This window comes from Calliopsis andreniformis, unplaced genomic scaffold (assembly GCF_051401765.1).
Source record: "Calliopsis andreniformis isolate RMS-2024a unplaced genomic scaffold, iyCalAndr_principal scaffold0001, whole genome shotgun sequence".
NCBI classification, from domain to species: domain Eukaryota; kingdom Metazoa; phylum Arthropoda; class Insecta; order Hymenoptera; family Andrenidae; genus Calliopsis; species Calliopsis andreniformis.
In genome coordinates, this window is record NW_027480422.1 from 12,165,507 (window position 1) to 12,180,600 (window position 15,094).

General features: G+C 42.4%; 1 protein-coding gene across 1 annotated transcript; it reads left to right on the forward strand.

Annotated features, from left to right (window-relative positions):
* The first annotated feature begins 10,738 nt into the window (after nt 1-10,738).
* On the forward strand, nt 10,739-14,284 carry LOC143186439 (uncharacterized). Its single transcript, XM_076390112.1, has one exon. It carries the CDS (start codon nt 10,739-10,741, stop codon nt 14,282-14,284), a length of 3,546 nt encoding a protein of 1,181 aa, XP_076246227.1.
* Nucleotides 14,285-15,094: the final 810 nt, after the last annotated feature.

Consider the following 15,094-nt stretch of genomic DNA (forward strand, 5'->3'; position numbering starts at 1 on the left):
ATTCGATGTGGTTGAGCTACGCCCTAGAGTGAAGCATAGGTTGCCCGGAACGTAGAAATGACCATTACTTCCACACTGTTTGCAATTATTCGTATTATACAGTGGAACAACTGTTGTATTTATATGGCATTTTATGCTTCTGGCACTGACTTCTAAGGCCCTAACTATTCCATGTGGTGGAGCAACGCCCTAGAGTGAAGCCTAGGTTGTCCGGAACGTAGAAATGACCATAGCTTGCACACTGGTTGCAATTATTCCTGTTATACGATGGAAAAGCTGTTGTATTTGTATTGTATTTTATGCTTCTGCCGTAGGCTTCTTGGGCCCTAACTATTCGATCTGGTGGAACGACGCCCTAGAGTGCAGCCTAGGTTGCCAGTATCGTAGAAATGACCATATCTTTCACACTGGTTGCAATTATTCCTGTTATACGATGGTAAAACTGTTGTATTTATTTTGTATTTTATGCCTCTGGCGTTGACTCCGAAGGCCGTAGCTATTCGATGTGGTGGAGCGACGCCCTAGAGTGAAGCCTAGGTTGCCCGGTACGTAGAAATGACCATGTCTTTCACACTGGTTGCAATTATTCCTGTTATACGATGGAAAAACTGTTGTATTTATACTGTATTTTATGCTTCAGGAGTTGACTTCTTGGGACCAAACTATTCGCTCTGGTGGAACAACGCCCTAGAGTGATGCCTAGGTTGCCCGAATCGTAGAAATGACCATTACTTGCACACTGGATGCAATTATTCGTTTCATACGATGGAAAAACTGTTGTATTTATTTTGTATTTGGTGCTCCTGGCGTTGACGTCTTAGGCCCTAGCAATTGGATCTGGTGGACCAACGCCCTAGTGTGAAGCCCAGGTTGCCCGGAACGTTGAAATGACCATAACATTCATACTGGTTGCAATTATTTCTGTTATACAAGGGAAAAACTGTTGTATTTATATTGTATTCTATGCTTCTGGCGTTGACTTCTTAGGCCCTAACTATTCGATCTGGTGGAGCAACCCCCTAGAGTGAAGCCTAGGTTGCACGGAACGTAGAAATGACCATTACTTCCTCACTGTTTGCAATGATTCATTTTATACAATGGAAAAACTGTTGTATTTATATTGTTTTTTATAGTTATTGCGTTGTCTTCTAAGGCCGTAGCTATTCGATGTGGTGGAGCAATGCCCTAGTGTGAAGCCTAGGTTGCCCGGAACGTAGAAACGACCACACCTTTCGCACTGGTTGCAATTATTCCTGTTATACAAGGGAAGAACTGTTGTATTTGTATTGTATTTTATGATTCTGTCGTGGACTTCCTGGGCCCTAGCTATCTTATCTGGAGGAGCAACGCCCTAGAGTGAAGCCTAGGTTGCCCGGAATGCAGAAATGACCATGACTTTCACACTGGTGGCAATTATTTCTTTTATACGATGGACAAACTGTTGGATTTTTAATGTACTTTATGCTTCTGGCGTTGACTTCAAAGGCCCTGTGTATTCGATCTGGTGGAGCAATGCCTCAGTGTTAAGTCTAGGATGCCCGGAACGTAGAAATGGCCGTTACTTTCACACTGGTTGCAAATACTCATTTTATACGATGGAATAACTGTTGTACATATATCATATTTTATGCTTCTGGCATTGACTTCCTTGGCCCTAACTATTCGATATGGTGCAGCAACGCCCTAGGGTGAAGCCTAGGTTGCCCGGAACGTCGAAATGACCATAACTATTAGACTGGTTGCAATTATTCGTTTTATACGATGGAGAGACTGTTGTATTTATATTGTATTTTATGCTTCTGGCGTAGGCTTCTTAGGCCCTAACTATTCGATCTGGTGGAACGACGCCCTAGGGTGCAGCCTTGGTTGCCCGGAACGTAGAAATGAACATAGCTTTCACACTGGTTGCAATTATTCCTGTTATACGATGGAAAAACTGTGGTATTGATATTGTATTTTATGCTTCTGGCGTAGGCTTCTTAGGCCCTAACTATTCGATCTGGTGGAACGACGCCCTAGGGTGCAGCCTAGGTTGCCCGTATCGTAGAAATGACCATATCTTTCACACTGGTTGCAATTATTCCAGTTTTACGATGGTAAAACTGTTGTATTTATTTTGTATTTTATGCCTCTGGCGTTGACTCCGAAGGCCGTAGCTATTCGATGTGGTGGAGCAACGCCCTAAAGTGAAGCCTAGGTTGCCCGGTACGCAGAAATGACCATGTCTTTCACACTGGTTGCAATTATTCCTGTTATACGATGGAAAAACAGTTGTATTTATACTGTATTTTATGCTTCTGGCATTGACTTCTTTGGCCCTAACCATTCGATATGGTGGAGAAACGACCTAGAGTGAAGCCTAGGTTGCCCGGAAAGTAGAAATGACTATTACCTCCACACTGTTTGCAATTATTCATTTTCTACAATGGAAAAACTGTTGTATTTATATTGTTTTTTATAGTTATGGCGTTGACTTCTAAGGCCGTAGCTATTCGATGTCGTGTTGCAATGCCCTAGAGTGAAGCCTAGGATGCCCGCAACGTAGAAATGACCATATCTTTAACACTGTTTGCAATTATTCCTGTTATACGATTGAAAAACTGTTGTATTTATATTGTATTTTATGCTTCTGGCCTTGGCTTCTAAGGCCGCAGCTATTCGATGTGGTGGAGCAACGCCCTAGACTGAAGCCTAGGTTGCCAGAACGTAGAAATGACCATACCTTTCACACTGGTTGCAATTACTCATTTTATGCGATGGAAAAGCTGTTGGATTTGTATTGTATTTTATGCTTCTGGTGTAGACTTCTTAGGCTCTAGCTATTCGATCTGGAGGAACAACGCCCTAGAGTGAAGCCTGGGTTGCCTGGAACGTAGAAATGACCATCACTTTCACAGTGGTTGCAATTATTCTTGTTATACGATGGAAAAACTGTTGTATTTATTTTGTATTTTATGCCTCTGGCGTTGACTCCTAAGGCCGTAGCTATTCGATGTGGTGAAGCAACGCCCTAGAGTGAAGGCTAGGTTACCCGGAACGTAGAAATGACCCTACCTTTCACAGTGGTTGCTATTATTCCTGTTATACTATGGAATAACTGTTGTATTTATATTTTATTTTATGCTTCTGGCGTTGACTTCTAAGGCCCTAGCTGCTCGATCTGGTAGAGCAACGCCCTAGAGAGAAGCCTAGATTGCCCGGAGCGTAGAAATGCCCATTACCTTCTGGCATGTTGCAATTATTCCTGTTGTACGATGAAAAAACTGCTGTATTTTTATTGTATTTTATGCGTCTGGAGTTGTATTCTAAGGCCCTAACTATTCGATGTGGTGGAGCAACGCCCTAGAACGAAACCTAGGTTGCCCTGAACGTAGAAATGACCATTACTTTCACACTGGTTGCAATTATTCCTGTTATACGATGGACAAACTGTTGGATTTTTATTGTACGTTATGCTTCTGGCGTTGACTTCTTAGGCCTTAACTATTGGATCTGGTGGAGCAACGCCTCGGGTGAAGCCTAGGTTGCCCGGAACGTAGAAATGATCATCACATTCACACTGGTTGCAATTATTCATGTTATACGATGCAGTAACTCTTGTACATATATCGTATTTTATTCTTCTGGCGTTGACTTCATAGGCCCTAACTATTCGATCAGGTGGAGCAACGCCCTAGGGTGAAGCCTAGGCAGACCGGAACGTAGATATGACCATAACTTTCATACTGGTTGCAATTATTCGTTTTATACGATGGAAAAACTGTTGTATTTATTTTGTATTTGGTGCTTCTGGCGTTGACTTCTTAGGCCCTAACTGTTGGATGTGGTGGACCAACGCCCTAGAGTGAAGCCTAGGTTGCCCGGAACGTAGAAATGACAATATCTTTCAGACTGGTTGCAATTATTCCTGTTATACGATGAAAAAAATGATGTATTTTTATTGTATTTTATGCTTCAGGCGTTGACTGCTAAGGCCCTAACTATTCGATGTGGTGGAGCAACGCCCTAGAGCAAAACCTAGGTTGCCCGGAACGTAGAAATGACCATTACCTTCACGCTTGTTGCAATTATTCCTGTTATACGATGGAAAAACTGTTGTATTTTTATTGTATTTTATGCTTCTGGCATTGACTTCTAAGGCCCTAACTGTTCCATCTGGTGGATCAACGCCCTAGAGTGAAGCCTAGGTTGCCCGGAACGTAGAAATGACCATTACTTTCACACTGGTTGCAATTATTCGTTTTATATGATGGAAAAACTGTTGTATTTATTTTGTATTTGGTGCTTCTGGCATTGACTTCTTAAGCCCTAACTATTGGTTGTGGTGGACCAATGCCCTAGAGTGAAGCCTAGGTTGCCCGGAACGTAGAAATGACCATATCTTTCACACTGGTTGCAATTATTCCCGTTATACGATGGAAAAGCTGTTGCATTTTTATTGTATTTTATGTTTCGGGCGTTGACTTCTAAGGCCCTAGCTATTCGATCTGGTGGAGCAACGCCCTAGAGTGATGTCTAGGTTGCATGGAACGTAGAAATGCCCATTTCTTTCACACTGGTTGAAATTATTCCTGTTATACGATGGAACAACTGCTCTATTTTTATTTTATTTTATGCTTCTGGCGTTGACTTCTAAGGCCCTAGCTATTCGATCTGGTGGAGCAACGCCCTAGGGTGAAGCCTAGGTTGCCCGGAACGTAGAAATGACCATACCTTTCAGACTGGTTGCAATTATTCCTGTTATACGATGAAAAAGATGATGTATTTTTATTGTATTTTATGCTTCAGGCGTTGACTTCTAAGGCCCTAACTATTCGATGTTGTGGAGCAACGTCGTAGAGCAAAGCCTAGGTTGCCCGGAACGGGGAAACGACCATCACGTTCACATTTGTTGCAATTACTCCCGTTATACGATGGAAAACTGTTGTATTTTATTGTATTTTATGCTTCTGTCGTTGACTTCTTAGGCCCTAACTATTGGATCTGGTGGACCAACGCCCTAGAGTGAAGCCTAGATTGCCAGGAACGTGGAAATAACCATCACGTTCACATTCGTTGCAATTATTCCCGTTATACGATGGAAAAACTGTTGTATTTTTATTGTATTTTATGCTTCTGGTATTGACTTCTAAGGCCCTAACTATTCGATCTGGTGGAGCAACGCCCTAGACTGGAGCCTAGGTCGCCCGAAACGTAGAAATGACCATTACTTTCACTCTGGTTGCTATTATACATGCTATACGATGGACAAACTGTTGGACTTTGATTGTACTTTATACTTCTGGCGTTGACTTCTAAGGCCCTATGTATTCGATCTGGTGGAGCAATGCCTCAGAGTTAAGTCTAGGACGCCAGGAACGTAAAAATGTCCGTTACCTTCACGCTTGTTTCAATTATTCCTGTTATACGATGGACAAACTGTTGGATTTTGATTGTACTTTATGCTTCTGGCGTTGACTTCTAAGGCCCTATGTATTCGATCTGGTGGATCAATACCTCAGAGTTAAGTCTAGGATGCCCGCAACATAGAAATGGCCATTACTTTCACACTGGTTGCAATTATTCGTTTTATACGATGGAAAAACTGTTGTACATATATCGTATTTTATGCTTCTGGCGTTGATTTCTTAGGCCCTAACGATTCGATCTGGTGGAGCAACGCCCTAGGGTGAAGCCTAGGCAGACCGGTACGTAGATATGACCATAACTTTCATACTGGTTGCAATTATTCGTTTTATACGATGGTAAAACTGTTGTATTTATTTTGTATTTGGTGCTCCTGGAGTTGACTTCTTAGGCCCTAACTATTGGATCTGGTGGACCAACGCCCTAGAATGAAGCCTAGGTTCCTCGGAACGTAGACATAGCCATAACATTCATACTGGTTGCAATTATTCGTTTTATACGATGGAAAAACTGTTGTATTTTTATTTTATTTTATGCTTCTGGCGTTGACTTCTAAGTCCCTCGCTATTCGATCTGGTGGAGCAACGCCCTAGAGTGAAGCCTAGGTTGCCCGGAACGTAGAAATGACCTGTACTTTCACACTGGTTGCAATTATTATTGTTCTACAATGGAAAAACTGTTGTACTTATGTTGTATTTTATGCTTCTGGCGTCGAATTCGAAGTCCCTAACTATTCGATCTGGTGGAGCAACGCCATAGAGTGAAGCCTAGGATGCCCGGAACGCAGAAATGACCGTTACTTTCACACTGTTTGCAAATATGCATAATATACGATGGAAAAGATGTTGTATTTATATTGTATTTTATGCTTCTTGCGTTGACTTCTTTGGCCCTAACTATTTGATCTGGTGGAGCACCGCCCTGTAGTGAAGCCTAGGTTGCCCGGAACGTAGAAATGACCATTACTTCCACACTGTTTGCAATTATTCATATTATACAGTGGACAAGCTGTTGTATCTATTTTGTATTTTATGCTTCTGGCATTGACTTCTGAGGCCCTAACTATTCGATGTGGTGGAGCAACGCCCTAGAGCGAAACCTCGGTTGCCCAGAACGTAGAAATGACCATTATTTTCACACTGGTTGCCATTATTCCTGTTATACGATGGACAAACTGTTGGATTTTTATTGTACTTTATGCTTCTGGCGTTGACTTCTAAGGCCCTACCTATTGGATCTGGTGGAGCAACGCCTAGGGTGGAGCCTAGGTTGCCGGAAAGTAGAAATGACCATTACTTCCACACTGTTTGCAATTATTCATTTTATACAATGGAAAAGCTGTTGTATTTATATTGTTTTTTATAGTTATGGCGTTGACTTCTAAGGCCGCAGCTATTCGATGTGGTTGAGCAACGCCCTAGAGTGAAGCCTAGGTTGCCCGGAACGTAGAAATGACCATACCTTTCACACTGGTTGCAATTATTCCTGTTATACAAGGGAATAACTGTTGTATTTATATTGCAGTTTACGCTTCTGGCGTTGACTTCTTAGGCCCTAACTATTCGATCTGGTGGAGCAACGCCCTCGGGTGAAGCCTAGGTTGCCCGGAACGTAGAAATGACCATTACTTTCACACTGGTTGCAATTATTCGGTCTATACGATGGAAAAACTGTTGTATTTATTTTGTATTTGGTGCTTCTGGCATTGACTTCTTAAGCCCTAACTATTGGTTGTGGTGGACCAACGCCCTAGAGTGAAGCCTAGGTTGCCCGGAACGTAGTAATGACCATATCTTGCACACTGGTTGCAATTATGCCAGTTATACGATGGTAAAACTGTTGTATTTTTATTGTATTTTATGCGTCTGGAGTTGTTTTCTAAGGCCCCAACTATTCGGCCTGGTGCAGCATCGCCCCAGAGTGAAGTCTAGGTTGCACGGAACGCAGAAGTGCGCCATTTCTTTCACACTGGTTGTAATTATTCCTGTTATACGATGGAAGAACTGCTCTATTTTTATTTTATTTTATGCTAATGGCGTTGACTTCTAAGGACCTAGCTATTCGATCTGGTGGAGCAACGCAACCAGGGTGAAGCCTAGGTTGCCCGGAACGTAAAAATGACCCTCACGTTCACATTTGTTGCAATTATCCCCGTTATGCGATGGAAAAACTGTTGTATTTATATTATATTTTATGCTTCAGGCGTTGACTTCTAAGGCCGTAGCTATTCGATGTGGTGGTGCAATGCCCTAGAGTGAAGCCTAGGTTGCCCGGAACGTAGAAGTGACCGTTACCTCCATTCTGTTTGCAATTATTCATATTATACACTGGAAAAACCGTTGTATTTATATTGTATTTTATGCTTCTGGCATTGACTTCTAAGGCCCTGGCTATTCGATGTGGTGGAGCAACGCCCTAGAGTGAAGCCTAGGTTGCCCGGAACGTAGAAATGACCATAGCTTTCACACTGGTTGCAATTATTCTTGTTATACGATGGGAAAACTGTTGTATTTATTTTGTATTTTATGCTTCAGGCGTTGACTTCTAAGGTCGTAGCTATTCGATGTGGTGGTGCAACGCCCTAGAGTGAAGCCTAGGTTGCCCGGAACGTAGAAATGACCATTACTTCCACTCTGTTTGCAATTATTCATATTATACAGTGGAAAAACCGTTGTATTTATATTGTATTTTATGCTTCTGGCATTGACTTCTAAGGCCCTAACTATTCGGTGTGGTGGAGCAACGCCCTAGAGTGAAGCCTAGGTTGCCCGGAACGTAGAAATGACCATAGCTTTCACACTGGTTGCAATTATTCCTGTTATACAAGGGAAAAACTGTTGTATTTATATTGTATTTTATGCTCCTGGCGTTGACTTCTTAGGCCCGAACTATTCGATCTGGTGGAGCAACGCCCTAGAGTGAAGCCTAGGTTGCCCGGAATGTAGAAATGACCATCACTTTCACACTGGTTGCAATTATTCTTGTTATACGATGGAAAAACTGTTGTATTTATTTTGCATTTTATGCCTCTGGCGTTGACTCCTAAGGCCGTAGCTATTCGATGTGGTGGAGCAACGACCTAGAGTGAAGCCTATGTTGCCCGGAACGTAGAAATGACCATACCTTTAACACTAGTTGCTATTATTCCTGTTATACAACGGAAAAACTGTTGTATTTATGTTGTATTTTATGCTTCTGGCGTTGACTTCCTGGGTCCTAACTATTCTATCTGGAGGAGCAACGCCCTAGAGTGAAGCCTAGGTTTCCCGGTACGCAGAAATGGCCATTACTTTCACACTGGTTGCAATTACTCCAGTTATACGATGGAAAAACTGTTGCATTTTTATTGTATTTTATGCTTCTGGCGTTAAATTCTAAGTCCGTAACTACGCGTTCTGGTGGAGCAACGCCCTACAGTTAAGCCTAGGTTGCCCGGAACGTAGATATGACCTTTACCTTCACACTGTTTCCAAATATACATCATATACGATGGAAAAGCTGTTGTATTTATATTGTATTTTATGCTTCTGGCGTTGACTTCATAGGCCCTAACTATTCGATCTGGTGGAGCAACGCCCTAGAGTGAAGCCTAGGTTGCCGGGAACGTAGAAATGACCACAACTTTCACACTGGTTACAATTATTCGTTTTATACACTGGAAAAACTGTTCTATTTATTTTGTATTTTATGCTTCGGGCGTTGACTTCTAAGGCCCTAACTATTCGATCTGGTGGAGCAACGGTCTAGAGTGAAGCCTAGGTTGCCCGGAACGTAGAAATGAACATTACCTTCACATTGCTTGCAATCATACATTTCATACGATGGAAAAAATGTTGTGTTTTTATTATATTTTATGCTTCTGGCATTGACTTCTAAGTCCCTTGCTATTCGATCTGGTGGAGCAACGCCCTTGAGCCAAGCCGAGGTTGCCCGGAACGTAGAAATGACCTGTACTTTCACACTGGTTGCAATTATTCCTGTTCTACAATGGAAAAACTGTTGTACTTATGTTGTATTTTATGCTTCTGGCGTCGAATTCGAAGTCCCTAACTATTCGATCTGGTGGAGCAACGCCATAGAGTGAAGCCTAGGATGCCCGGAACGCAGAAATGACCGTTACTTTCACACTGTTTGCAAATATGCATAATATACGATGGAAAAGCTGTTGTATTTATATTGTATTTTATGCTTCTGGCGTTGACTTCTTTGGCCCTAACTATTTGATCTGGTGGAGCACCGCCCTGTAGTGAAGCCTAGGTTGCCCGGAACGTAGAAATGACCATTACTTCCACACTGTTTGCAATTATTCATATTATACAGTGGACAAGCTGTTGTATCTATTTTGTATTTTATGCTTCTGGCATTGACTTCTGAGGCCCTAACTATTCGATGTGGTGGAGCAACGCCCTAGAGCGAAACCTAGGTTGCCCAGAACGTAGAAATGACCATTATTTTCACACTGGTTGCCATTATTCCTGTTATACGATGGACAAACTGTTGGATTTGTAGGCAATTTAGTGAGTGAAGTGAGGGTGCAAGTGGCCGAGGCATGGGCGCAAGGTCGACCTGATGAGACCGAGGTGGAGTTTATGGTGCAGACGTGACCCGTGGCGATTTTGAGGAATTATAAGAATCGTGTTAAGAAAATTGTCAATGGACATTGACGCGCCGTAAAACTCCATCCTGCAGGCCAGATGGGGAAAACCCAGGCAGCGGCCGAGAGCTCGGGCGAGTGCACCCCACGGTATCCACGTGCCCTTACTCCGCTGACTGTTTTAGGCGGGTGGGTTTTTCCAAAATATTCGGACGTAGTGGGGAAAAACAACCACGCAGGATAGACTTAAGGGAGACAGCGTGTCAGAGAGTCGGTCTGAGAAAATGAATTGAAGTAGCAACGTGCATGATCCGCGTACTGGTCAGAAGTCCACGAGTGACAGGTCGATCGCAGTTCAATCGGGATTCCGAATTCAAAAATAAACTATTAGTGCTATAGATTAACCGTTCATTTTTCCTATTAAACCCTCGCTCGTCCTCCCTACAAATTCAGAAGTGGGATTGAAACGGATAACGAACGGATCTGTTAGTGGAATCTTAAACAAAAGGAATTTGTGAACAGTGACGGGCAAACGGTGTACAGTGTTGAAACCGTTGTGGTGAAGCTGCTTTGTGTTTTGTTGTGTTTGGACATTGTGACCAACGTGAAGTGTGTAAGAGGAAGAGGACGACGTGTAATTGGCACGAAGTGAATCGAACTTTGAATCTTAACACGTTGGTGGGGAAAAGAAAAAAAAAAAAGAGGAAAATTTTTTTTCTTTCTCTGTCTTTTTGCAACATGGCCACCACAATGGCTTATACCGTGGCCGAATTGAAGGAGTTTTTAAGGGCTCGAGACTTATCTTCAGCAGGAACTAAGGCTGAATTAATAAATCGTTTGGAGCAATTCGACGAAAATATTTGGGAGAATATTGCCGAAGAAGGAAGGGTAACCAGAGAAGCTGCGCGAACCAGTCACTTGGACGACCAGCGGATAACAGAAGCAGGACAAGCTGCGTATGGTGAAGAAACGCGGAGGAGGGAATCGGAACGTATTCGTAGAGATAAGGCGAGATGGGACACCATGCTCAACGAACAGATGCAGAGAGAATTGGACTTACTGAGGAGGGAAAACATGGTGATGCAAAGGGAATTAGAAATCATGAGGAATGAGCAGATGCGCACGAGAAGTTTTTCAGCTAGTCCAGACATTCCAGGAGATGCGGAAAGAGTCAGAGGACCAACTGGACCTTCCCCGACGATGAGTATTCGAGCGATCGGTGATTTATTATCCGATTTTGATGGTCGCGACAATACGTTCTGGAAATGGGAACAGCAAGTGAACCTTCTTCGTACAACGTATCATTTGGATGAGAATGCCACGCGGGTGTTAATAAGTTCAAAATTGAAAGCGCGAGCCGCGAGTTGGTTTCATTCGAAGGCGGAGCATATCACCCTCCGAATAGACGATTTATTGAGGGAAATGAAGATCATGTTTGACCATCGACCAAGCAGACTGTCGCTTCGTAGGCAGTTTGAAAATAGAGTGTGGAATTCGGGTGAACTTTTTACGGACTATTTCCATGATAAAATAATATTGGGAAATAGAGTACCAATTGCGGAGGGAGAATTGGTGGAATACATCATTGATGGGGTGACTGATCAACAGCTGCGGAACCAAGCACGCATCATGCGGATCAAAACGACAGCAGATTTATTAGAGTCGTTTGAGAATATCAAATTGGACCCGAAGAGAATGAATGAACGGGACTTAAAGGAGAAGAAGGAGACGAAATTTGGCCGTATCCAGCAGCAGACATTAGTGGGGAAACCCCCTAAAAAAGAAGTGCGATGTTTTAATTGTTCCGAAATGGGACATATTTCGACAAGTTGTCAAAAACCGAAAAGGCAACAGGGAGGCTGTTTCGAGTGTGGATCGATGCTACATCGAATAGCGGGATGCCCGCGACGAACAGCGAGTCAATCAGGCGAGAGCAACATGGCGAGAGAAACGACCACGACTAGGAGAGAACTCTCAGCGGCAACGTCGATGAACATGGTACAACCAGCCACACTCAACGCACCGTACACGGTTTCAATAAGTTACAATATAGCTGATAATAGCGGACAAAATTGTAAGTACACGCTATGCGCAATGTTGGACTCCGGATCCCCGATCAGTCTAATAAAAAATTGTTTGGTTCCTTTGCACGCGCGAACACAGGGGTGTGAGACCGGGCCAGAATTTTGCGGTATTAATGGATCGCCGTTAAAGATATTAGGTAGATTTTATCAGGATGTTGAAATTGAGGGCATCTCAATTAAATTAAATTTTTATATTGTACCAGATAATACTATGGCATTTATGGCGATACTCGGACGGGATTTTTCGTCACATCCATTAATTAGAATTACGTGGGATGGGAAATTAGTGATTACAAGGAAAACACCGGAAGTGATAACCGATGAATTAGATTGCGCGATCAAACAAATTATGAATATAGAATGTATTAGTGGCGTGAGTACAGAACAAGAAAAATTACAGATCAATTCAAAAATCGGGCCGGAAAAAATAGAAAGAATTAGGGATATGTATGTGTCTGATTACATAAAAATTAAAGAAACCAGTGCAATGGAAATAGATTTCGAAATGAAGATCGCGTTAAAGCATAATCAGCCAGTTAGTTTTAGACCGAGGAGATTATCTTTTGCGGACAAGCAAAAACTGCAGGTCATTTTGGATGACCTGTTAGAGAGAGGGATTATCCGTCCGAGTGAGTCACCGTATGCCAGTCCGATAGTTTTAGTACGTAAGAAGAATGGCGAGACACGTTTATGTATTGATTATAGAGAGTTAAACAGAATTACTGTGAAAGATAACTTCCCGAGTCAGCTGATAGACGATAATATTGATCAATTAAAAGAGAAAAAATTCTTTACGACGCTTGATCTAAAAGATGGGTATTACAATGTACGAATGGCGCGAGAGGCAATTCAGTTTACAAGCTTTGTAACCCCTTTGGGGCAATACGAGTTTTTATATTGTCCGTTTGGGCTAACAAATGCACCCAAGGTATTTCACCGATTTATTCGTAAAGTTTTCTCCAACTTAATTAGAACGGGAAAGATGTTACCATTTTTTGACGATTTTTTTATTGCAACGGAGACTCTGGAAGAACATCTTGAAATTCTGCAGGAAATATTTCGAACCGCGGGTCAACATCGTCTTACATTTAGATTGGACAAGTGTTTCTTTGCGCAAAACGAAATAGATTATTTGGGATATCACGTTAGTGTGGATGGGATACGACCAAGTGATAATAATATTGCATCAGTTATCAATTACCCGATACCGCGGAATGCGAAGGAAGTCCTTCGGTTTGTGGCCCTAGCGAGTTATTTTAGACGGTTCATCCCGCAATTTTCAATGATTGCAAAACCACTGTATGATCTCATTAAAAAAGAGGTGAAATTTAAATTCAGAGAGGAGGAAAGTAAGGCATTTGAAACCTTAAAGAAACAATTGTCCAGTAAACCGATCCTAGCAATTTATTCTCCGAAGGCAGAAACAGAATTGCATTGCGATGCGAGCGTGTCAGGGTTCGGTGCAATTCTTTTACAGAAACAAAGCGATGGTAATTTTAGACCAATATCATACTTTAGTCAACGGACAACACCCGCCGAATCAAAATATCATAGTTTCGAGTTAGAATGTCTTGCGGTGGTATATGCAGTTAAGCGTTTCCATGTATATTTAGGCGGAATTTTTTTTAAAATTATGACAGATTGTGATAGTTTCCGTTTAACGTTAAGCAAGCAGAATATAAACCCCCGAATCTCACGTTGGGCAATGTTCTTGCAGGACTATGATTTTGAGATACAGTATAGACCAGGTAAAAGAATGAGCCATGTTGATGCTCTCAGTAGATGCCATAGCATACTAGCAATAGAAGGAAATACTTTTGAGCAAACATTGTCAATATGTCAGGATAAAGATGACGAGATATGTAAAATACGCGATAAATTGCAAAAGACCGAAATGAAGTTTTTCGAATTGTGTAATGGATTAGTGTACCGGAAGGATAAAATGAAGAAACTGCTATTTTACGTACCACACTCAATGGAAAATAATGTAATCCGTACTTGCCACGACGATCTGGGACATGTTGGTTTGGATAAGGTAGTAGACAATATCTTGAAAGTGTATTGGTTCCCTAAATTACGCGAGAAGGCTAAAGATTATATAGCGAACTGCTTACGATGTAGGGAATTCTCTCCACCTAGTGGGAAACAACCGGGGTATCGGCATAATATACTTGATAAGATTCGGATTAATGTTAATTAATATTTATATGATTAAGTAAGTGTGGTGTAAATAAGTGTATGAATATGAGTGTGTTTATTTTTTTTTTTTGCGTAGTATGAATGATGACTGATTCGTAATCGACCTAAGTTTAGCCGGGACGGCTAAAATGTCAGAATGGCCGAACTGTAGGCAATTTAGTGAGCGAAGTGAGGGTGCAAGTGGCCGAGGCATGGGCGCAAGGTCGACCTGATGAGACCGAGGTGGAGTTTATGGTGCAGACGTGACCCGTGGCGATTTTGAGGAATTATAAGAATCGTGTTAAGAAAATTGTCAATGGACATTGACGCGCCGTAAAACTCCATCCTGCAGGCCAGATGGGGAAAACCCAGGCAGCGGCCGAGAGCTCGGGCGAGTGCACCCCACGGTATCCACGTGCCCTTACTCCGCTGACTGTTTTAGGCGGGTGGGTTTTTCCAAAATATTCGGACGTAGTGGGGAAAAACAACCACGCAGGATAGACTTAAGGGAGACAGCGTGTCAGAGAGTCGGTCTGAGAAAATGAATTGAAGTAGCAACGTGCATGATCCGCGTACTGGTCAGAAGTCCACGAGTGACAGGTCGATCGCAGTTCAATCGGGATTCCGAATTCAAAAATAAACTATTAGTGCTATAGATTAACCGTTCATTTTTCCTATTAAACCCTCGCTCGTCCTCCCTACAGATTCTTATTGTACTTTATGCTTCTGGCGTTGACTTCTAAGGCCCTACCTATTGGATCTGGTGGAGCAACGCCTAGGGTGGAGCCTAGGTTGCCCGGAAAGTAGAAATGACCATTACTTCCACACTGTT

Bases quoted from the DNA above. Each gene is read 5' to 3' on its own strand.
- LOC143186439 (XM_076390112.1), top strand. From the start codon at position 10,739: ATGGCCACCACAATGGCTTATACCGTGGCCGAATTGAAGGAGTTTTTA.